The sequence below is a fragment of the Toxotes jaculatrix genome, chromosome 13 (assembly GCF_017976425.1).
Source record: "Toxotes jaculatrix isolate fToxJac2 chromosome 13, fToxJac2.pri, whole genome shotgun sequence".
NCBI lineage: Eukaryota > Metazoa > Chordata > Actinopteri > Toxotidae > Toxotes > Toxotes jaculatrix.
This window is the reverse complement of record NC_054406.1, coordinates 19625038-19650862: the sequence shown is the minus strand read 5'-3', so window position 1 is coordinate 19650862 and position 25825 is coordinate 19625038. Positions and strand designations below refer to the sequence as shown.

General features: G+C 41.5%; 1 protein-coding gene across 1 annotated transcript in view; it reads left to right on the top strand.

Moving 5' to 3' along the window:
• ptprua (protein tyrosine phosphatase receptor type Ua) overlaps positions 1-25825 on the top strand; it is a 172320-nt gene that overhangs the window by 113647 nt on the left and 32848 nt on the right. The window contains exons 9-17 of the mRNA XM_041052949.1: positions 874-983; positions 4351-4552; positions 6503-6605; positions 8335-8614; positions 11484-11520; positions 18000-18138; positions 19843-19872; positions 20410-20570; positions 20925-21112. Coding sequence (XP_040908883.1) covers positions 874-983; positions 4351-4552; positions 6503-6605; positions 8335-8614; positions 11484-11520; positions 18000-18138; positions 19843-19872; positions 20410-20570; positions 20925-21112 — 1250 coding nt within the window. The remainder of the gene's footprint in view (positions 1-873; positions 984-4350; positions 4553-6502; positions 6606-8334; positions 8615-11483; positions 11521-17999; positions 18139-19842; positions 19873-20409; positions 20571-20924; positions 21113-25825) is intronic.

Here is a 25825-nt window from a genome sequence, read left to right as displayed (position 1 = left end):
GAGCTTTCATTTCCTGCAACTTCCTGAATGTTTCTAGATTTTATAATGGAAATATGATTCGCTCAAAAATAGATGTAGCCAAGTTTATTTTGGAATTATTTCAGGTGAGCACCTGTTTTTTTTTTAATCCAGTCTCTCATTATTCAGCCCAACGTCAGTCACTTACCATGGAAACAGAGAAAACAGTACCTGGTACTTCAAAACCTATTTTATCAACATTTTTTTTAACTTTTCTGCACAAAACTCAATCAGACATAGTTACATATTGTTTAAAACTCTCTGGCTCTCTCAGATTTAGAGCTTTTTAATTCTCATTTTGAGACATTTTAATTCTAGAGGACTAATATCACCAATATTACCAATATTACCAGAGAGCACCAGAGCCAACAATCCAACTGGGACTGTTGTGGGCAATCTCAGAACTACTTAGTAAACTGTCCTGCACTTCAGACCCTGAAAAACTAGCTGTACACCTTTAAGAAGATGCATCTCATTAAGCCAAATAAATGCAGAGAGGTACTCGGTCAGCTCATAGGTTGGATCACTTTGCTGTTTCTTTGTCAGTAAGGCTGAAGAATAAAAATCGACTGTCATCCTCCAAGACATGGTGCTCTGTTATCAGACCGTAGAAGCCAGAATCTCAATTCATCCTGAGGGTTGGGAGAAAACTGCTCCACAGTTTCCTTTCATCACTTCCCTTCTCTGTCTCACTGTTCCTTCTTTTTCGTCGTCCTCCATCCCTGCCTGGCCCTGTGCTTTTTCGTCCTGTCAGAGGTGTTTTTACCCCCTGGCATGCCTGTACAAGAGTCCATTAACTTGAGACTGGAGCGGAGTGTTTGTTTCAGAGAAGGTTGTTTTTCTCTCCTGCTGCAGTTCCTGGCGGCATCGCTCCAGAGTCCCTGACCTTCACCCCACTCGATGACATGATCTTCCTCAAGTGGGAGGAGCCCATCGAGCCCAACGGTCTCATCACGCAGTACGAGGTAGGATTCCTTCTTAGTTATGCAAAAAAATCTACAATCCCAATGATACGGCTGCCTTTGCATCACACGCTAATCCTTTCCAGGTGTAGGATGTTATTTTCCCCTTTGCCAATATCTATTTTATTCATCCTCCTTCAGTGTAATGTCTTAAATTTAAGGAAAGTCTCCTCTGCACGCTTTAAACACTGTACTGCTCCCCCTCTCTGATTTTCCCCAGGCTTGTTTTTCCTGTTTCTTGCCCAGATGCTGGTAGCACACATGAGGCTGAGCCACTAGAGTGGGGAGGACCCACTTTTCACAGTTCATGGGATTTACTGTATATGTTCATATGGTAATGAAGCTGAGGCACAGACTTCGGGCTGTAATTACATGGGGGGCAACCATTCTAATTACTTATTTGCCTAAGAGATACCTCCACAAGGGGGCAACTTTAAATGTTTCTAATTAATTATTGATGGCCACATATTAGCCATAGACCTTTGTAGTATGGGTTTTGGAGCTTTTTCTGTCAGTAGATGTGAAGACCCACTCTGGCCTAACACATGGGCGCCTGATGGGGAGAGAAACTAGTTTCCATTCACAAGCAGAAGCTTGGAGAGCGAGGAACTTGGCAGAGAATTGAGTGATGCTGTAACCTTGGTCCGCATACAGATGAAGTGCCCTTGCCCCTAACCTCCAAACTGCCACTGTTCTGGATGTACAATAGAGCATGAACAATACAGGAGTTTTGAGATTTATGCCAATAAACTTGTTTGAGAGCCAGAACTCTGATCATAATACTTCAGCCAATATTTGTTTGTCACCATATATGGGGACGGTGCCTGTTGGCCCTCACACAACCTTGACAAATTATACTGTGTTTGCAAGCACAAAACTTCACCATCGATTGAAACATTTTTACAAACTGAACATCGCAGCAACACAGGTTGTTTATTTTGTAACTGGAGTGCATACAAAACACCTGTTCTTACTTAATCGCCACAAACTCCACACCATTTCCACCGACCCCCACGGCCCTTTGAGAAAACCTGTGTGGATATTGCTTCGCGTCCACACAGAAAATGAAGCTAATTTTCATATTGCGTCATTTGCACTAATATTACAACTGGACCAGTGTACCAACAGTACAGACATTAGTTGTAACGTTAAGCTAGATACTAACAGACACACCCACTATGTGTATGGGAATGTGTCTGTGTGGGTGTGTGCTTGTGTGACTCCAGTTCTTTCTGTAATTTCCCTCCAGTCTAAATCCTTTTTCCTCTCGTAGCTGTAAACTTGTGAGGCGGGCTCACAAAACCCAGGGATGAGTTTAAACATTTTGAACTTGTGTGAAGGTGTCTTCACATCACTTCTTGCTACTGTGGGTGAATTGCGCCTACCTGTGTCTCTCCACTTTGTATGCAACTGCAAACACAGCAGCATTATTTGGCACAAAAAATATGAGGAAACTATTTGTTTCTTTGTCTGAATGTTGCTACAAGTCCCATTCTTATACCTTATATATTCACAAACATTTGCATTAACAGTTTTTGATTTTTTTTTAAACCAAACATAGGTAATATAAAACAAATATATGTAGTACAGGATGTGTTGTATGGTGCCGTTGTTTTTTTTCTAAGCTTTCTGAGGAAAGGTAGTTAAATACAGTGCAGCCATTTGGAAATTTAAAACAGAAAAAAATATGTTTAAACAGAAAGAAACATCCGTTTTTATCATGGTCCTCTATAAATGTGCTGCAGTACTGTGATGTGCTAAAATTGGTCAGCCATTCTAATATACAATTTACTAATGTACAGTGCTTAAAAGGGGACTTTTTCAACATCACATAAAGGAGTTGGTCTCACCTGCATCACCCATAAAACCTGTGAAGAGAGGATGAAAAAATAGGGGATGGGTTACATTATTAAAAAGGCTTATAAATAATAAAAAGAGAACAGTTATCATACTAAAGAAGGCAAGAGCAATCATCTTGACCCTCATGAGTCATCTCCTGCAGCCCCACTATGAGTTAATCAATAACAGATATGTCATCCATCCATTTATTCATCTATTTTTAAAAATGATTATCCTGCTCAGGGTCACAGGAGGGCTGAAGTCTTATCCTAGAGAGCCACCACGCTACACTGAAAGTACAAAGTTAAAATTAGGAATGGCTGAGGACACGCCACTAGAATGAGGAATGGGCAATTTTATAACCAGCCTGGTTGATTTCTGCAGTTTTATGAATCTTGATATACAGACTTAAACACATTTATCAAATGACAACACAAAAACAACAACATCATACCGGTCTTCATTCATACTTGTCATTTTCAGCACCTGTTTTTACTTTATCAACTAATCCAGAAAAACTGTGTAAAATCCGGCCAGAGGTGCTGTACAAGGATAAAATGAGAATTTACCCGAGTCTGATTATCAGTGGCTAGCTGCAGCATAAGATTTATTAGATCTGAGCAAAGAGATGACATCTTTTTTGCAGTAGTCCTAAGATTAATTGAGAGGTGTTTCTCATGAGAGTCTTTAAATAAAATGCCATTGAAATTCAATCTTCCAGGTAGTATGAATAATATACGCTGTGTAAAGCACATCAAAGATACTGTATCTACTCTACAGGCTTATACAGCAAGATTGGTTCTGGTCTGAGAACGGTGAATGTTGGGGAACACTTACAGTGACCTAATTTGAACAGATGCTGAGTGAAAGCTGAAAATCTAACTTTGAAATTTTTGAAAGTTTGATCATTTCCATGAACTTAAAAGCTTGTCGTGAGTTTCAGTTTTTTTTTCCTAGCCATGCTATCAGTCTGGCTGTAGGAGTGTCAGCGTTAGGCAGTCGGTTAAGTCTTACCAGAAATATCTTAACAAATATTGGATGGATTGCCATGAAAATTTGTACATATTCATGATCTCCAGAGGATAAATCCCAACAACTCTGGAGATGCTCCGACCTTCCTCTTGTGCCAGCAACTGTGAAATATCTCAACATCTGCTAAACTTGATTTGTACAGACACTGATGGCTTAATGGCTTGCCATGAAATTTGGTATAGTTTTTATGTCCTGCTCAGGATGAATTGTAATAATTTTGGTGATCCTCTAACTTTTCCTCTTGCTCCACCATCAGGTCTAAATTGTAACTAAATACCTGAAAAACTAATGACATTCCCATCAGCCTCAGTTGTTTTTAGTGCTACTTAGCAAATGTTAGCATGCTAATATTATATCTTCTAAACATCAGCATGTTAGATTTGTAATTCAGAACATGTGTTAGCATGTACATGCAGCAGTACAGCCTCTCAGAGCTACTAGTATGGCTGTAGACTCTTGTTCTTATTTTAATCCAGTGGCATCTTTTCCCTGTTCCCAGATCAGCTACCAGAGTATCGAGTCATCAGACCCGGGCATTAATGTGCCGGGTCCTCGCCGTACAGTGTCCAAACTGAGGAATGAGACCTACCACATGTTCTCTGGCCTGCACCCTGGAACCACCTACCTGGTGTCAGTCCGTGCCCGAACTAACAAAGGGTTTGGCCAGACGGCGCTCACCGAGATCACCACCAACATCTCCGGTGAGCCCTTGAGCTGTTGTGGTTGGCTCAGTTGTGTGTATGTGCAGGAGTGTAAAGTGTGCTCAAAGTATGGTTTCGTATAGTCCCATAATGACACACTGTGCTTATATTTTAATAATGTGTAGCGATCATGCAGAATTCAGTCAATGCGATAACACCACTTCAAAGAAAAAAAAAAAAGTATTTTTCCCAACAAAAATGTGTTTCTGCTCAAAGCACTTACCCACTATAGCAAAGAGGAGTAAGTAATGACTTGTAATTCCCTCCTTTTGAAGAGCCTTTGGATTAAATCACTCATATACTTTTAGATTATACAAATTATCTTCATTTTCCTTCAGCCAAACAGCTTTCAGACCTGCATTGCATCTGTTTGATGCAGACCTGAATTGGAGTAGAACACAAATGTTCAGCTTGAATGGTTCGGCTGAAAACAGCTTTGTTCAGCCAACATCACCGTGTTTACCATTCAGAGGCAACACAACAGCTCAGAAATTAGAGAAGCTGTGTTTGTAAGTGAACTTTATTTATTTATTTATGATATGTGGATATACGTCGATTTAGCCTGTTTGCCTGTTGAGCAGCATTTTTTCTTGTTTTGTCTTTGACAGCCCTTAAAAATATGTTGAAATATCAGCTGTTGTTAATGATTTATTATTATTATTGATTTATTAATGCAGGAGTGAAATTAAGTAGGTTATGCACACAAATTGCTTTGGTTTTAAGCTTCTTTTCTCCCTGGTAGCTGCTCTGAATCGATGAGCAATGAAAAAATAAGTTCAAAAACACAGGTAAAGGTGTCAGATCAGAATGCTCGGACATGGGTTATCATTTAGTCTGAGGAACCTTTTTGCCAGTTAGTGACTACATTATTCCACTGACTTTTATTCTGTAAATAAAGCTTAACATTCTAAAAATAAAACGATTAAAAGTACCTTTTGGCTCTGGAGGATCTAAATGATGTACAGTACATGTTACCAAATGAATCCTTAGAGTCTTTTTTTTTTTTTTGTGACACCGTAGATAATGCATCCTTTTCGCCATCCCCTCTTATTGTCTGTACCTGTTCCATCTGGTTTAGACGGTGGCCTGTGTGGGCTCACAGCTGTCTAGGTGTACAATTCAACCTATCACATGCTCTGTTCTGGCTGTGCTGTCAGAAAAGCCCCAGAGGGAAGCCGGCTCCTGCACCGATTTGGTAGCAAGCATGAAAGTGTAACGTGGCACTATTAGTCTTTTCATAATTCATGTTGGATTTAACCACCTAACATGCACTAGCTGAAACGCTCCTCGACACCGCTATGTATAATGCAGACCTCAGCTGTTGTGTGCAAGTGTGCGTTTGTGTTTTTCAGGTGACAGGTTACACCGAGCATTAATGGCCTGCCTCAGAAACAGAAAGAGAAACTTTTCCACTTCCACTCCAGACTCTCTTTATCTCAGTTCATCTGTTGTACCAGGATGGCCATTTGCTTCACTGCATACTCCAGTTAATTCACTCCCTGTAGTAAACAGAGATGGGAACACTCAACCTCATTGTCCCCAGAGCTTTTCTGAGGTTGTGCAGCTTTGAGATCTGTCCTAATGATATTATAAGGGGCCTCTTGTTTTCTCTGTATTTGGCTGCTGTTTCTAGTTATCATCAGTCAATGGTACTGTGTGGGAGGCCTCTGCACACTACAGAACACGGAGGACATGGGTGGATAATGAATAAAGACAGCACACTGTATCTCTTCATATAACAGTGGATAGATTAGAAAAACATCCAATCAGCATTGCAGCTGTGCGACTTTTTAACCTCTCAAATCTAAACAGAACAGTTTTGATCTTTACCAGGAAATACAAACGTTAGATACCTAACATGATTCTGCTTTTCATCGACAGCAATTTGACTTATTTGACTCTGCCTTAACTCGTCTGTGTGGTTTTCCCTTTTCTGATTCTTTTTTTCAGCCCCAGTGTTTGACTATGAAGACATCCCTTCTCCGCTGAGTGAGTCGGAGAGCACCATCACCGTGCTGCTGCGCCCTGCACTAGGGAGAGGGGCTCCTGTCAGGTACAACTAATACACGCTTCACTCCTACGCCAGCATTCATTCAGTGCTCTCCTGCACTGTGATATTTATAGCTGCCGTCAAAAAGAGCTCGGCAGAGGAGCAGAAGATAGTTCTGTAGGCTTGTAGTATAGCAGAAGCCATTTTAAGTACAGTGTATGAAGAAGCAGTTTTATACAGAATGAATGAAGTGTTAATTTCCCATAAAACCCCATAAATAAAAAGTTGACCATTATCCTTCTATCCTGAATCCTGACTTGTGTCAGACAGATTTGGAATGACAGCCAGTCATATGTCGACTGCATGACAGCTGTGCCACTGTAACGAGCGCCACACTCACAGTTTCAGTCGAGAATCAGGGTTTGAGAAAAATGAAAGCACTGGGTTTTTAGAAACACTGGAAACTGGAAAACATCAACTCGTTTGTGATGGAACAAATTTCCATAGGTCAACGATACAGCAATGTAAACAGAAATACATATTGTGTAGCATGAGTGGTGAGGTCCAATCAAAGACAGACAAAACGAGATCTAACTTTAAAGGCAGCCATGAATATTGAAGTCTCTAGAGATCTGTGGCATGAGCTAGCGAGATAGACAAACAGTGCAGTATTGGATTTTATTTTATTTTATTTTATTTATTTTTTTTATTGAATAGAATTTTTCATTTTGAAGTTGTAATTTGTCGTGTTTGGTGCCATAGTAGTGCATATATTAAGATGCGCATAAGAATTAAAACAGCAATAAAAATATTCAATGGGCTTATTATAATGAATTAGTATCATTTTTAAAAAATCTTTATTAAACCACATGTAATTAGAATTTCATTTTTAAACCTAAAACTGTTATTTTGTATTTTGTGGTATCTTCCATCAAATGAAGGCAGTATTCCAGCTATGATTAATTTTTTTTTTTCCCTTCAGCGTTCTGTTTGTTCTTTGTTCTTAAATTGTAATTGAAGTTGTTGTAATACAAAACATTAATTTATTTTTCCCTCTGTAAAATGGAAACTGTTACAAGCGTTGAATCACTGTTTAAAAGAGAAACTGTGGATTCATATAAGTTGGATCTGAGTTTGTTTGTTGATTGTTTTGGCCATCATTCCTGTCGTTAATTAGAATATTGTATTCACCAAGTTAATTACTTGAGATCCAGAAATAAGTTAGCCAGACTTATTTGGAAGAGAAAACAAAGACAAATGGTAAACTTATCACTCACTTTGATGGATGTTTACAACAGTAAACATCTAATCATCTAATCAAATTTTTTTTTATGCAACCTGTCTGATTCTTTGACCTTCCACTGTTAGACTTCATCAATTGATTAACATATAACTGCACAGTGTTATATCAGCGAATTTACCTTTAACTGACGTCACAGGTGATAGAGCATCAAAAACAAACTTCCTCTTTAAGTGTGAAAATACATTCTTGACCTTGACGTGGAGCAGTTCAGTCAGTAATCTTAATTGTAGTCCCACTTTTCCTATAGTGCAGTCTTAGTGGATGGAATTTGCATAGTTGTCATGGCGATGGCTTACTACTTAAGCTGTGTGATGGAAACTGAACAAACTCCATCTGCTAACAAAGACCATTAGATGAAAGCCCCAAAAAAAGGTAGTGAAGCAGAGTTGAGTTAAGACTGTTGACTGTATATTGAGTAATTACAGTAGTTTAATGTGATTAGACTCTGTACTGGTTTGGAGTACCTAACCCCACACTGTGATCTTACAGTGCCTACCAGGTGGTGGTGGTGGAAGAGGACGGGACCCGCCAGGTGAGGAGGAGGGAGCTCGGCACCGTCGACTGTTTCCCGACACCAAACTCCCACAGCGAGGCTCAGGCCAAAGGGGCTCCACACTACTACACAGCTGAGCTGGCTCCCAGCAGCCTGCCCGAGGCCACGCCCTTCACCGTGGGCGACAACCACACCTACAACGGCTACTGGAACAGCCCGCTAGACCCCACCAAGAACTACCTCATCTATTTTCAGGCCACCAGCAACTTCAGAGGGGTAAGATGTCTTCAGATGCCTGACAAGGCCTTTGTTTCTGGATCTCAGACATGCTGCTTTTATGTTTTAGCAACCTTGTCAGTTAGTTTGGATTTGTGTTGAGCAAGTCAGAAGGCCGTGTGCTGGAGGCCCTGTGAGAGCGGAAACAGTCCTCTGCATAAACAAAGCTTTATTTATTTCCAGATGTATGTTATTCATTGTTAGGATGGCTGTGGGTCTACGGTTTCCCACTGGTAAATCTCAGACTTGTTACTGTTGCATCATTGCTCAGTGAAACAAAAACGGCAGTCCGTCTTTCTCCCTCAAAACACTTGAAAAACATCACACAAGCAAAGTGGCCAAATGAATCTTACTCTTGCATTATTTGCAGTCGTCCAGTTGTCAGTTTCTGTCACATTCAAGCGCTTTAAAAACTTTAAAAGTCTTTTTTTCTTCAGGGAGAGTCTCTGCCTCGCAGGCTTGAAAATATCTGAAAAGGAACTCATTTAGCAACTGGAAAAGGAACTGAGGCATGAATGGGGGATGTGCTGGCCAGTGTGCACAGATGCAGTGGAAATGTTCTGTAAATCATTATGCACATATGGAGCTGATGTGTGCCTGCCTACCTGCAGGTTCTCATTTAAATATCAGTACCTGGCTCCTCGGAGGATGCACCCAGTTTCCTCTGAGTGCTTGTGGGTGGGCTTCCAGAATCAGGAAGGCCAACAGTAAGCCTCTGGGTCGGGTCAGGACCAACATGCTGTGTGTCTGACTCAAATGTTCTCCCTTTAGATTCTGAAATCAGAGGTGAACCTTTGCCATCATGGAGAACCATTTGTGAACATTCTCCCCTCAAGACCAAATTAAAAGCTCTGTTGGCTCAGTAGCTCTGAGGCACAAATCAGTCATCGCAACAAACCAAATATTATAATGTGTGTATAATGTTGATGATTTTCTTTTTTGTCCCACAAACATTTTCATCTCCAATCTATTATCTAAACTATAGTTGTGTTTCAGGAGAGATGGGCTGCTCGGGGAGGAAGGAAAAAAAAACCCCAAAACAAATTATTTTGACAATTACCCTGGAAAGATTAGATGTACAAGGCTTACTATGGACCATGAGCTGCCGTTGAATTGAAACAGTAATTGCTTTGGCAGATATGCCTTCAGTGGGGCTTGAAAGATGCATGATTGGTGCAGCCAGTTTTTTCTTGTGAAACACACAAGCAGGAAACAAACACACACATTTCAAGTATTTTTCTCTCTATCATGTCTGCAGGAGTCATCTGGCTCTCTAGATTACTGCTATCTATTACACTAAAAGTGAAAATAACAACATGCTGATATTTTTCCTTTCAACCCTCTGTTGCATTTATCATTACTCATCATCTGTAGTTACTTGTTTCTCTTCCTAGTTTTTCACTTGGTGGATTCACTGGTGTATGAATTAGGAAGGCTTGGGTTCGGTTTTTGATCCAGTTCTAGGTTGACAACATACCCAAACTGGCTAAACTAGCAAGGAGAAGAATAGAAGAAGAAGAAGAAGAAGAAGAAGAAGAAGACAGAAAAAGACAGAAAAGCAAAATACAAGTTCAACAGTTCCAATCAGCTCAACGAGGAGTTTTAGTGTGTAAAAGCTCTTTGGTTTGTCTGCTCTGTAACCCACTGTACACTTCCTGCTCACAGCTGAACAGCTGACAAAGTTAGAGAGCAGCTGGTGAACACGGTGGAGCATTTAGCAGCTAAAGAGCCAGATATTTCTCTCAGGATTTGCTAGAGATCAGCTAAAAGAGAGGGAATACTGGACTGGCATTTGTCAGGTGGACAGAAACACAAAGGAACACTAATGTTGCCTGTCTGCTCACACGTTCACCGTAACAGGACTGTTATTTCAATGTGGTGGATGCATTTATTCAACGCTGTATGTCTCATTTTGCTCGTCTTATTTTCAGGTTGTGAACATTAATTAGTTCAGCCACTCACAACCGTGGTGCTTCTGTCTATCAGACGACAAAACGCGATCACGTATCTCCACTGAATCTGTGCGTTTTCATTATTTATAACTTTATTTACTTACAAACACTGAAAGCTGAGCCATAATGGATTTTGTAAGGGATTAGGAAGGATTTATATATGATAAGCAAATCTAATAGTGGAATCAGGTTTGATAAAATGCTGCTGAAATCCACCCCAGGGATGGGGATTCTTCAGTGTACTGTAAATCCCTCCTCTTAACAAGATGGGAGGCTCGGTTGCATTAAATTGCTACTTTGACGAGCATCAGTGTTTCTGTTCGGAGAGAGGCCAAAAACCCACCTTGACAGAGGACAAGACAGACTAGCTGCTGCTGCTTTAATAACCCCTGGGTGGGTAAATATGACTTATCCGTCACTGTAAGAGATGAGAGGAGATGAGAATACACTTGAAATGGATTTCCAATTAAAACAGGTAATTTGGCAGCTGTTTCAGGTGAAAGGTTTTTGACTCCAATCTCAAAGCGCAGATTTAGCATAATTGCTGCCTTAAAAATTTGGTAACATGCCCCTCTGTCTTTCGGATATGGATTGCGGGAGGGGTGGGGGGTCTTGGCAGTCAGAGCCAATCAGGGGACCCGGGTGAGGGGCGAGCAGAGGTCTCTCGTATCACAAGGAGATGTCTTCCGCGTGGACATTTCAATTATTTCCTCCACATAGCAAAGGTCTGGGTGACTTTGACATACACAGCCACCTGTGTTGCAGCTTTCAGACAAGGCTGTGGATTTCAACAGACTGACACATGATGAAGTTACACTGTGGTGGGGTTTTTTTTTCCCATCATGATAATCATTGTGTGTCCATGGTACCAATCCAAGTGAATTAACCCACTGTTTCTTTCTTTCTTTCACTCACAGGAAACCAGAATAAACTGTATCCGGATTGCTCGCAAAGGTAACTCTTTCTTTTCTTTCAGTCATGAAGGTGCTACATGTATGATTTTCACATCATTATGTTATTGTCAAATTAATTATACACCAGTATTCCTTAAACATGGCGATCACAAAGGCTATGTTGTGGTCCGTCCTTGTACTTTCACATTGTAAGCTACTGTATAGTACAGAGAGGTGGGGGTCTGTTTTCAGTGCAGGTGGAGCTTCAGCTTTATGACACTTACACATATTGGATGAAGTGACAGAGTGAAAGCAGTACTTTGCTGCAGAGGACTGAATGTAGATATTTTTGAACTACAGATATTAGAGGGGAGAAAATGGAAATATTACATTAGAAGAGATTGCTGGAGGAGATCATACATATTAATTTTGAAGAAACCAAGTTACCACAAGCTGTATGCGGGATGTAGATTTTATTTATTTATTTTTTTTGTACATGGTTGAAGATAAATTGTTGTTTAACTTTGGTTTAGATGAAGAAGATTTAAACATTGGCACCTGTTTACCACAGAAAATGTGATAGTAAGCTCCAGCTAGCACTAAGGAAGACATCAGGACTTCAGCTTTCTGGATTGTTAAAGGTTTTCAATATGTCAGCCCCCATTTTTGAAACTATTATGGCCAGAGTTTTTTTTTTAGCAATAGCTACTCAGTGTATTTACATTCTCTCCTTTCTTTCACTCTGAATGGCACATGCACAGACTGGATGACATTATTGACTGTTTTCTCAAGTCGTCTTTATTAAAGTCCACGGTTTGTTCGGCGCTCTCTAAACTAATCATGGATGTATTGTAAGAACTGGATACCAGATTTCAAGATGGCATTGGTCGCTTAAATTAAAATTGCTTGCTGAGCGCATAAGCCAAAAAAAGTATCCTGGCTTCTGGGTTTGCTTTGGCATTGTGCGTGTTGTTCCCACTGCACATACACAGTACTCTTTCTGGCCCTGCCCATGCGTTCCCGTCTGGCCCATTGACTTGGGCCCAGGGGCTCTGGGAAAGTTTTGCAAATGTAAAAACCTCCATGAGTTTAAAAATGTGTAGTACAAAGAGTCATAACTGGGCTTGTTTGCAGTTGGAAGCTTCCTGTTTTACAGACATCTGTTTTGTAATGGTGGTGTGTGGGGAAAATGGATGGACCACAGGAGATTTTTTTTTTTTTAATACCATAGATAGCCTCTGGGACAAATTGCCATCACGGCTGCGGCAGCACCATCTCCAGCTCTCTTAATAAATCCATGAAATGGATATGAGTTGTATACGAGTTCCTTCTGTTTCCTGACAGTAGTTGCTCAAGACGCATTTGCTGCCCCCAGTGGTCGATACAGATGTCGTCTCAAACAGAACCCTGTATTATTAACACTTACCAGTAACCACAGGTGCCACCAAATCAACCGAGGATTATCATTTTAAAGCCTGATAAGTATTAATATTTCACATATCAGCTTCATTATTGAGATACGGGATCTAAGGATTCTTAGTTACAGCTTTACAACTGGAGTTCCGGGCCAGATACATTAGCAAGTCTCCGGTAAAACCTTTTTATCTAAACCACTTATTGTGAGGTGAAAATGAAATTGAACTTTACAGTTATCATCTTCCCTCAGTTGGAACTGTAAGATTTGTGTTGTATTGTTCACAGCAACGTTGTGGCTGCGATAGATCCTATTGTTTTTGCCTTTCACACACATTCAGGTTCGCAGTCACATGGACTGGAAGATTATAATGGATCATAATGATAATAGTGAGCAGATAAGATAATAACACTATATTGGGGACTCGTTTAACACCTGTCTGCTTATGTGGTTGCCCAATGGACCCCTTTGTTAAGCCATGTCTTACAATGTCGTATCCCCATGTCTCAGCAATTAAGCTGCTGAATAAAAATGCTATCATTAGCTATTGTAATGAGAGTATGAAAATAAGAAGCAGGTTATAAAAAGCCGGACTCCTGAAAATGCTTCCACGATAGCAGAAGCACCGGGGTGAGACAGAGGCCACCGCTCGTCTTTTCCTTTCTACCTTTCTAGCATACTGTGATGTTGAATAGGTGAAGTTATGATTCTCCAGGTAATCGTAACCACTGTAGGAATTTTTTTGTGGTTCCAGTGGTTTCAGCTATGTGGTACAGGGTGCATGTCAGAGACTTCAGCAGTTATCCTGGATCAGGCCTGCTACTTAAGGGATTTGACATGGATTTAGTGTTGTTTTGGGTGCTGCAGGGAGGAAGCCCCTGTGCCAATCTCTCCTCAACAGAGACACCGGAGGAAAGGTGAAAGCAAACATGCATCCGTGTTCTCACTCTGTTTCTCTTGAATCACTGACACTGACATTTGGCAAACCCCTTTTGGGCTCTGATGGCTTTGAAATCCAGAATGCGGCAACGTTTCCTTTTCTTTTTTTTTCTTTTTTTTCCATTTTTTCCTGAGAGAGGAAGCGACCAGGAGTGTTTGCTTGAGAGACAGACACAGATAGAAGGCTCTCAGTTCAAACAATAGGGGAGAGAGAGACAGACGGAGGGTGAAATGGAGTTGTTCCCCCATCCTCCCTGCTGAATTGTGCCTGAAGTTTGTAGTGCTCTTGAGAAAGGTGGCAGTTAAATTGGATTCCTCTCCCTGAACTCTTTCTTATCTGAAGTGCGATGACATCAAAGACTCCTGCCTTACTTTTGTCTGCCAGCGTGTCATGTAAGTAGAGTAGGGGAGGTGGATTGCAGGCATATTTATAGAAGCCATTTTCTACTGTAGTTGTGCATACAGGTATACGACTGTGGCAGGCAGGCCCAGAGGACACGCCGATGTTCCCGCAGTTCCCTCTGAGGTGGCACAGAGGTCCTCTTAAGACCGTCCCTGGCTGCTTTTCATTTCCTCTCGCCAGCTTCCCACACACAGATGCTGCCAGCTGTGTTCACCGGAGCGCCTGGCCAAGCCACCGCAGTGGTGGGCGAGTGGTTTTCTTTCTCTGCGCCACCTGGGCGCTTTTCTTTGTCTTTGTCGTCCTCAGATGAAATGCAGCCAACATTAGCTGACACTGAAGAACAATGAGAACATGTTCATTACAAATCGAATTATCTTGAAAGATTCTCCATTCTGCGAGCAGAGGAGTTTTTTTTTATTCATGCCAGCCGTGCCAGCAGAAAAGCATCAAATTCACATTTCGGTTTTTGCAGCATTTTAAAATTTTGCTTAAAATCTGTGTGACGGCTAAATGGAATCGCATCAAACCGTAAATTGTCAAATTGTTTATTTATACTTTATTTATCGCAACTATAGAGACACCAGGCAGCGTTGCGTTTACAGGCAGTGTGGCCAACGTAGCACTAGCTTTATCGAATTTTCAGACCTTTTTAGCTACTTTTTTTCACCAGGCAACAAATCTAGAGACTTAATAAGTCTAACAGCATAGTTACATTTTCCCATAATCATTCTGCTGCATAGAGTTTATCTGCAAATACTTTATTCACTAATTGATTGCAGTTGGTTCTACTTTTTTCGATTTGTCTTGAGCTGAAATTAAATGTTTGCAAATATTGCTTTTAACAGAAAAAACGTACAAAAAAATGTACAGTGTTACATCACTGCAATGCATGTGTCAAAAGAAAAGGATGAAGACATAGAAAAAGGAGAAAAGAGAAAAAAGTGCAAAAAATAAGTAACTATATATATATATATATATATAGTATCAAAATAAATAATACATAAATAAATGAAATACTCCAGGTTCCATTGTAACAGTAATAAGTATAACCAAATCAGCCAATCCCAGCTGACTTTGGGTGAGAGGCAGGGTTCACCAGTCTATCACAGGGCTGACATACACAGACAAACAACCATTCACGCTCACATTCACACCTACTATGTGACAATTTAGAGTCCCCAGTCAACCTAATCTACATGTCTTTGGACTGTGAGAGGAACCTGGAGTACCTGAAGGGAACCCTTGTAAACACATGGAGAACATGCAAACTCCAGACAGAAAAGTCCCGGTCATTGGGTTTGAACCTAGAACCATCTTGCTGTGTGCTAACCACTGCACCACAGTGCCACCCCCAGAGAGGACAAAGTAATTTATGTTTCACATTGGAGTAAATTAAATCTCAGATCTAATACCCTCTCAATAGAAAGCCATGGAAGATTAGGTCATGAATCGAGTCAAGTTTTTATATATCTGACTTAAACATCCAGTGATAGAGTTTAAAGCTGGGGACGGAAATTTCACCCATATGTCTAATTCTGGTCAGAGTGGGTTAGCTTATACTGGGATGTTTGCTGTTCCATAAATAATTTCTACAGATAGTATTAGTATCCATCACGAAACATGGCAGCAGAGGCAATGGGAGCATAGAGAGGAGCAAATTGATACGAGGTACAGTAAATTGTAAGGGAGACTCATAGCAGGAGAGCTGTGAGTGTGACATGACTTTTGTTGCACTTGTAGTATAAGTGCTGTGGAGCTGTACTCTACACTGAATTTACCAAAGTGGACCCGTATAGTACATGTAATTCCAGCTTTCTTCAAAGCCTGTTAAGGGACCAGCCTGTATTTTCTTGCACTGGGCAGTTTTGTTTTTTTCTTTTTTTTTTTTTTTTAATTTACAGTCTGTGTATACTTACGTCTTCTTTTCTTTGTGACCAAAATAATACAGCGTGTCTGTCCTGGTAAATTGCAGAGCACTACAGAGACATGATGAATTTTGATGAAATATGCTACCGACTATCTTTACCCATCCTCTCCTCTGGATTTCCCCTGCGTGACCACTGCTGGATTTTTTTTTTTTTTTTTTTTTTTGGTGCAATGAAATTTACAGTGATAGCCAATTTCTAAATATGGCCCTAAAAGCGGAATGACTCACCCAGCGTGATTTGTGTGATTACGGCAAGTCTGTCAGGCTGTATTGTCTGCCAGGAGCTATAGTCACCACCAGTCCACAGCTTATCAAGCCAAACTCAGCATTCTGCCTCACTGTAAAGGCTTCTCTTCTCTTTTCAGTCTCCTATAAAAGGCAGTAACTCCACCATGAAGCTTCTTTTCCTTTAACTACAGATGTTATCCAGTTCATTTTTGCTGCCAAATTCGCCAAGACAGGCCTGAGACCCTTAAATGATTGTATCTCTCTGCGTTTTTGTTTTTACTGCCTGGCTTATTTGTTTTCTCATCAGTGAGAGTGGCTTATTAATAAATAGCATGCTGCCAGAAGTGTAATAATAATCCTTCAGTTCATTCAATCTTAATAGCTATTTTTCACCTTTGGACAAAACACAACAGGGAGCCCGGATGATTCATAGAGAGGAGGATTTCATGCTCTTGGCTAGTTTAGATGGCAATGAACTGAGACTGTGACATATGGGCGGGAGGGGGGATAGTTGCCTGAATCCATCAGTTTGGTAAGATAAGCTGGGTGTTGTCTTACCCAAGCCCAACATGTTCAAGTCTCCTTTGTAGAAGCTCATGTCGCTGATAACAGCGCATTGAAATAGCGTTCAAGCCCTTTCTGATACTGTCGAGTGAGCTCTTTATTGTGCAGCCTCTAGTGATTAAGTGTGCTGCGGCTTTGCATGGTAATACAAGTGTGTAGAAGAAGTGTGTGAAGTCTCAGTTTACTGTTCACCATGCTGGTAGCTACTGAGTAATTTTAGACACAGCTGTAGAATCTCTACTCATCATTTTTCACATAGAAACAGAAACTGTGAAAACTTCATTTCAAATTCATTTAAATTCCAAAAAGAAAAAGGAAAAACTGTATTTTCTCACTTCCCTTCAGTATTGTCTAGACATGCAGATGCTGCCTATGAACTCCACAAAGTGCAGTGTGTAATGAGGGTGTCTGCCTCAGCATTCTTAGTTTACATCAGTGTTAAGTAAATACCTATGCAAAAGACATAAGCAGGATATTAACTGACACAATACACAAATATGAAATTACTGAAACGAATTTAGGCTTCAGGTATAAAACACTCACGGAGGAGAGGCCTGGCTCCTCTGGGCCGCCCAGTGATAACAAACTAAACTCCTTTCACCACCATTTCTCTGGGGTGGAGGCAGAAATTTTCGTTCTGTCTCAAAACCTTGACAAATAAAACCAAGTCTATTCACATGGCTTTATAAAAACCTCCACTGCGGGTAAGTGAGAAAATATATATATATATTTTTTGGTGGTTTGGGTGTGAACACTGAGCCTCTTTTTGTAGTAAAAGATCAGCACACGCTTCTTGTTTTTTTTGCAGTAAATTGCTCTGAAACATCCAGCAGACTTTCCACCAAAGCAGATTTACAGTATCAAGACCAGCACAGGCTGCCAATCTTCTTGGCAATAGCTTTGTTTGTTTATGGTAATTATGCTAAAATGAATGTGACAATGACTTATTGACATCAAACCACTACATGTAGCATCTTGTTGTTTGTTTTTTTCATTTAGAACAGACATCAGTCACAGTCTTTGTCTCTTCCTCTTCCTGACCTCTCTGTCATTCCTGGTGTACAGCTGCCTGTAAGGACTCTAAGCGGGCTCTGGAGGTTTCCCAGCATGCAGAGGACATGGGTCTGATCCTTGGGGCCTGTGCCGGCGGTCTGGTGGTCCTCATTCTTCTCCTGGGGGCCATCGTCATCATCGTCAAGAAGGGGTGAGTGGCTGCGACAATGTCCGCGTGTCTGCTGGCCGGTTGATGTGAGACGGGTTAGACCTTTCCACAGTCAAACATTTACCGTCTTAAGTCTTATTGTTCCTGTACAGCCCATCCAAAGGAGTAAATTTATCTTTATCCCACTTGGCAGCCGGGGTCTATTGAGGAAAGCATTTGGCAGTGAGAGTGAATTACAACCAGAGTTAGTGGAATGGTAGAGCATTAATCCTAAACTCTTCTACCGCTGCCTCAGCCAAGCTTTTGTGTTTCATCTCATCTTTTAATTTCAAGGTCTGCGTGTTGGCTGAGCACATTCAAATGCAGCCTGCTCGCACCGGAATCGTTGGCTGCTTTCCACCTGCAAATTACCTCTGTCGTCGATCGCACCTGCAGTGTATTCTTCCTTCGCTTGCTGGGCGATGGTGGAACACTCATCTGAGTGTGAAATATTTCATCAAGGGGCATGTTATTCCATTGCCCACTCAATTACATGAGGCGAGCAGCTGTGAGGTGCCAGTGGATGGGCTAGTAATTGGTTAGGAAGGTTGTTTTTGCTTTTTTTTTTTGAGGGAGGAACTCCTCCGCCCCGAGGAATTTTCTCACAGAGAATAGAAGGAGAATGAATGTGGATGTCTGGAAGAAGGCAGTGACTGATAAGATTCAGTGGGCCAATCTAGCAGGCACAATAGGAGCTAGACAGCCACATGGGGGCAAAAGGCGCAGACGTGTTTATATTTAGCCACAAAATGTTGTCCCTCTGCATGTACAAAGTTAGACTCTGTATGTTAATGTGTTTTGGTTCTGTAATCAATAGGTAAAATCAGAGATCCCATGCACAGCAGAATATTCAGCAGGATGCCTGCAGTGCAGGAAATGGGAAAAAAAAAATCAGAAAATGGAGAAAGGACTCTGCACACCGAAAACTCAGCTCTGAAAGAGTTTCAAACTTGCCGATGTTTATTTAAAGACTTTCTGCAAGTGGAGGTGCAAGCAACCGTCTGCTTCATCAGACACAATTACTTGTTTACATGAGTCCATTTCCAGGTTCAAGTTTAATAGTTCCTACTGTCTGATGCAGCTTAACATCAGACACTGAATGTCTGTCTCCATCTTGATAAAGGTTGGTGGACTGTGTCAACAATAGACACTGAAATGAAAGTAGAAAGGACCTAAGTGATGAAAGCACTTGAAATTTCCTCTAAAGTGTAAGTTAACGAGACAGTTGATCACCACAACACAAGAGTAAACTATAACACTGTCAGACGATGGACAGTTCAGAGATATCATCCTTTTTATTCCATGCATTCCTCTTCCGTGTTCAGATCTGGCACCAACATTACCCACAATGCAACTTGACTGACAACAGTTTGGTACAGGGATTCAGGTGTGTTATGCTATCAGCAGCTAATGTAGGCTGGAACCATTAAAGGCAAATCATCAGATTTTGCACATCTCCCTCTGGAGCCACAAAAGCTTTTTTAATGTTAACATGTAGTTGATCCAGAGATGAGTTTTGCTGTGCAGTGACCTTTCTCCACCTCTTAACTCTTTGTCCTGCTTCATGATGGCTTGCTGAGAACATTCCAACACACTGAGCATCTTCATTTATCTCTCTGATGCCCATCTTGATAAACCATAGTCACCTCTCTTTTTTTTCTCCTCACTCTCTGTCTCTCTCCTTTCCTCCTCCTTCATGCTAATCAGAAGGGACTTCTATTCTTACCCTTACTACCCGTAAGTTACTCCTCTCTCCACCTACCACCCTGACACCCTGATGCCATCTTCCCCTTGCTTGCCCTTCGTAGTCCCAGGATTACTAAAGTGGAAATAAGCATTGCTATCTTCAGCCCATCCTCCAGTATAGAGCCCCCTTCCTCCTCCTCCTCCTTTTCCTCCTCCTCCTTCTGCTTTTGCCCCACCACCTCCGCCACCACCCCAGCGCCACCCCCAACACTCTCTTGCTATCACCAAATCTCACTTTCCCCCTTGTCCAGTTTCAATCTTGTAGCTCTTATATTACCCCCTCAGTCCAATTTCTCATCTCCTCACCGTCCTACTTTCCTTTCTTCCTTATCGCTTTGCCTGTCTTTCTCTCACTCTGCCCCTTTTCTGCTGTCCTCTGTCTATTATTACTCCCTGCTCTCCCCTCTCTCTCTCTCTCTCTCTCTCTCTCTCTCTCTCTCTCTCTCTCTCTCTCTCTCTCTCTCTCTCTCTCTCTCTCTCTCTCTGCCTCTCTCTCTATTCTGCCTGTCTGTGCCTGCATCTCTACAGTAGGAAGAAGGTGGCCATAAACAAGGCAGCCATGTCCTACAGGCAGGAGAAGAGTCGGAAGCTGAGCTCTTTAGACTGCAGCATGACAGAGCAGAGTACTCTCCAGCAGGATGAGAGAATGGCCCACTCCTTCATGGATGCCCACGGCTGCAACGCTCGAAGTAAGACAGCAAGGAACATATGGGTACTCTTGAGAAAGTGTCTTGTGAGATGAGGCTCCCTCCTTCCTGACCTTCAGCCATGTTTATTTCCAAGCATGTATCCAATCTGTTCTGCCAGACCATAAGGTGCTCTCAACAGAGAAATCTCCTGCAAGTCTCTTGTCTGTTTGAATATTCTGCAGCGTCAGTCAGCCCTCACGTCTCCACAGAAACGACTTTTTTTCTTCCCTCAGCTGCCCCCCTAGACTCCTCAGTCAGGTTTACATTAATAACACGAAACAGAGTGTGTGTCACAGGGTGCGTGGCGTCAGTGGTGGTATGGCTTGAACTGTGTGTGTGTGTTCACGTTCCCAGATGAACAGCGTAGCTCCGTCAACGAGTCCAGCAGCTTACTGGGAGGCTCGCCGCACCGCCACTGTCGGAGAAAGAGCTCACCATATCACACGGGTCAGCTTCACCCCGCTGTGAGGGTAGCTGACCTGCTCCAGCACATTAACCAGATGAAGACGGCCGAGGGATATGGTTTCAAACAAGAATATGAGGTAAGAAAAGAAACACAGGAGAGAGAAAGATACTCTGTGGTAGTACATTTGCTCCTGGGCTGTTTTCATGGGGTGGACTAACCCCATGAACAATTAAGTTACAATTAAGGGAAATCTTGCAACAGCATACGGTGACATTGTGCTTCCCGCTGCATGTCGCAGTAGTTTGAGTTTGGCCCTCTCCTGTTTTAACATGACGATGCCCGTGGTGCACCAAGCCAGGTCCATAAAGAAATGGTCTTCCCAGTTTGGTGTGGAAGAACCTGACTGGCCTCCAAAGGACCCGGAAGGCTTTTACACTAACTATAGTATGTGTAAGTTCAACGTACAGCATCAGTTGTTTCAGCAGGTGTCCCAGAAACGTCATATGTTTACGTTTAAATGAGAAAACCCTCTAGTGGCCATAGTAACCATGACGACCATAAAGAAGGAATTAAGGTGATGTTGTTATAGAGGGACAAAATCCGTGTAGAGGGGAGTTTGGGGTGGATGGTTAGGCCAACAAAACTTTAGACTTTGACACAGGAAACCACTGTTTGTTTCCCATTTCCAACCTCAAGTCAGTGTTGTTTCTTATTTTAACCGCCATAAACCCAATCTTTAACCCTGTTACTATGACGATGAAACTCCTTTAAACCTCAAACCATGATCTTTCCCTAAAAAAGTTTTTGTGCCTAAACCTAACCCAACCGTAACCATAGCGATGTGACATTATAAAACGTTTTAGAAGACACAGGCAAATGATGTTGTCCCGCTAAAAGCATCATCAGATCAAAAAAAGCTTTTATTTGTCCCTCTGGAGTTCCCCCGACCAACACTATATTTTTTTTATTAATTTGGAGGACTTGTTATGAAAATGGGGCACGCTGCATAAAGCAGATTCAACACAGTTTGAAAGTTGAAACACATGTTAAGTCATTTCTTATTATCAGCTGTCATAGTGGATCAGATAGTGAAGTGGAGGGGCTAATGACTGAGAGTCAGAGATTTAAAAAAAAAAAAAAGCTGACTGACATGCACACTCAGTACTGTGTTATACAGTAATCATTACTTGAATGACACACATGTGACATAAGTGTGATTTTATGCTGCATTCACACTCACAATGGGAATGCAGAACCAGGAAGTTGAGATGTTGACTTCAGCTGAATCTTCTTCACCAAGAAAGTCTTTTCCAGACTTTTATAGTTATGTTATAAAAAATAATATGTATGCTGCAACCAGAGTACAACAGGAAACAGATCCATAAAACATAAATCATCATTAATCAATAAATTATAAAGAACCAAGACCAAGAATGAGAATTGGGCTAACATATGATACTACAAACAAGTGTAGTATCATATGTTAGCTGCTTGACATGTGTGCATTACATACATTACTTCCTACTTTTTAACTGAGCAACCTTAAGGTATTTCTGTCACTAGTTACAGCTATAGCTTTCTCTACCGTGTGACCTGAACGATCTGAACCCCATCCAGCACCTGTTGGATGAACTGGAATACAGACAGCTGCTGACTCCAGGCCTTATCAGCCAGCATCAATGATGGGACTCACTAATTCTCTTGTGCCTGAGTGGGAGCAAATCACTGCAGCCTGGTTCCTACATCTGAAGGAAAGCCTGAAACCAGAGGAGAGTAGGCTGTTACAGCAGCATATTAATGCCAGTGGGTTTGGAGTGAGATGATCACATATGAATGTAATGTTTGGCTGATCACATGGAGCCCTCTTCCCACTGCAGGAACATAAGAGCCCATATCCTGGGGACTCCCGTAACATGATTTTTTAAGACCACTGTGAGGTCCCACCCTCTTTTTAAAGCATAATTTCAGACTGTCTTTTTTAAAAAGGCTTGTGAGAGATTCACTGCACCACTGCTGGGGTTGGCTCACAATGGTCGGTGTCCCAAAATGGCATCCAGTGCGTCAAACCACTTTGTAGTTGCTTTGTTTTGGTCCACCGTACTGTGATCGTACTCATTTCTGCAGGGGCTAGCTGTGATGTTTGTTTTAACCGTCTCCGTTGACACATCTGCTTGACCGGTCACAATTCACAGCACTGCTGACAATCCTTAAAAAGTAGCCTGGTGATACTTACAGTCTCACCACCTGAGCAGTGCCTGGCATGTAGTTCCATAAACTCATCTCCAAACCACAGGAAGTAACAGTGGGAATAAAACAGAACCTGTTACAGTGTTTAAGTCACATCATGTCATGTTACGTTAATGTTGTCAATTTATTTTTTCCATGTAGTCCCTTTATTTGTTTAGCATGTCATTGTGAGGAAGTGAATGCCATTTTAAAGCAATGCAGAACAAATGACAGCTCAACATCTGCTGGACACATGGCGGCTATGAGGCTCAAACCTGTGTGTTTTTTTATTCACAGGATGCTCTCCCTAACACCTGAATCACCATTTCTCCAGCTGGGGAAAAAACAAGACGCGAAAAACAATATTACAGATGGTGTCGTTTAAAATTTCCTGGAACTTTTTAGGATTCAATCTCTCTATTACTGCAACCAGCCAGTGTCCACTTTGAAAAGGCTGAAATGAGAGAGTTAAATATTCATGAGCAAGCTGTAAAATGCAGTTTTACTTCATCTGCATTACAGAGATAATGCAGATATACTGAACTTTCTGGTGCTGTGTGGACTAATTATGCTTTCCAAAGTTACTCCTTTCAGCCTTCTTTTTGCTTTAATATGAGGTCCTCCACATCAACCAGTGGTGATAAGTCTTTTTTGCATCTCCACCTGCGGGAAGCCAGATGTACTTTTTCGATTCATTAAGCTATCCCCTGAAGGGCCAACAAATTTCCCCCCTCCAAAATCAATATATGGGTCGCTTTTTCACTCCTCAGCCTGGCTCCCCATCGCCTGGAGAAATAAACAAGATGAAGGGGATCAGCTTGCACTCTGCTGTCAGACTTCATAACCCTTATTTCCCACAGGGTCTTGCTGCTGCCATTGATCAGGCGTGTTGCAAGGCATTGTGGGGTGCTGTGAATGAGTCAGGCCCTCGGTGTGGGGAGGGTACAGTATGTGTTGTGCTTTGAAGCCAACATCTGGAACCCGAGCCAGTGAATAAACACAGTGAGTGTGTCACCCCCCTCACCCCCTCCCCTCCCCTCCCTTGACAATGCAGTGTCCCCTCAACACTGCAAGACAGTGATGTGATGAGGAGCCTGACAGATAGTGGGTGAGTGAATATTGTGCCAAGACAGATATTGATATTTGACAGTAAAAAGTAAGACAATCCTGAGCCTACTCATTTTTAATAGAAACATTTTTGAAAAGAAAATTGCTCATCAATCAATATTTCTTGTATTAACAATCAATCAAATGACTGTGTTTAATGTCAGACTAGTAGTGAGAAAACCTACAGAGAGTTATTTCCCAACTCTGCAGGTGAACACAGTGGAATATCTCAGCTAAAGAGCTGAATATTTTTCTCAGGGGTTGGTGTTCACCAAGGTCTAAAAGAATATTTGGTGGAAAAATAAACTTGTTCTCTCTCGAGGACTAAGAAAATGCAGTTTATCAAGTTATCAGCCAGCATTTACATCATACTGATATATGTGTGTAAAATAAGCTGAAATTGACTCTAATATGAGTTTTTCCCCACATTTAGTAACAATCAGATCAGTGTGAGACCAGGGACCAATAAATACCCTCTGTGTGCTGCATCCCTTGTTAAAGGCCCTGAAAAACTATTTTGTCAGGTTTCTGCTGATGCTCTGCTGTTTCACACGATATAGTTCTGTATTTGTGAACTGGACACTGGTTTCATTTAGTGAATGGACTGTCTTTGCCATCCTTTGTCCTGTTCTTGTTATGCGATTGCACATACCTTTTTTTTTTTTTTTTTGCCTTTCTTTGTTTAGTTTTATGATAGTTGGGGTTGTTTGTGTTACCAGGCCACTGTCAGTCAAATCTGATCAAACCAGAAAAACAGAAAAACTTTTTCCCCTGTTAAAATCCTAACAGATAATAACTGAGGGTGTTTTTCTGAACTTTAACTTTGATTGGTTCATATTTATTCATGAATATTTAATGAGAAATACTAGAGATTTGAAACCAAGTTTTTAGGGGCTTTAAGTTTTGGGCATCATGAATTTGGCTGATAAGATAATAGAGAAGAAGTAAATCAAGTAAAGCTCCATGAAGGTGAGCAGGGTGTCTGTCGCTGTGGCTCCTGAAAATACAGAGTGTTGGACAAGCGCAGGTGTGTTAGGCAGGATTAGATCAGGCATTACCTGTATAGGATCCAGTGGCAGATGTAATCCCCTGATCAGCTTGCTTTCTCCAGCTCGGTCTGTGTCTGAGGTGGTCCCAATTTGCGCCCCCCTCGGATAGGAGGGATAGCCTGGCCGCAGATGAGAAACAGTGTGCCTCAGTATGAGAGCCTGGATGTGCCTGCTGATACAGCAGGGAGATCACACTGGTACTTAAAAGTGCACCAGAATGCGACACAACTCAAGCCAGGCCCATACAAGCTTGAATTTATGTTGTTTTTTTTTTTCTCTCCTCATGCTCTTCCTTTTCTTATAGTATTGATTTAGATTCACTGACTCATCTCACAGCTCCAGCAGATTTACTAGATGGGTGTCATAAACAGCTGTCACAAATTTCGCCGTTTAACACTGAGGTATTATAGAGCAATGGCTTCTTCAAGCAGCCAGCTTCACATGGTGTCTGGAATGAGAATGACTGC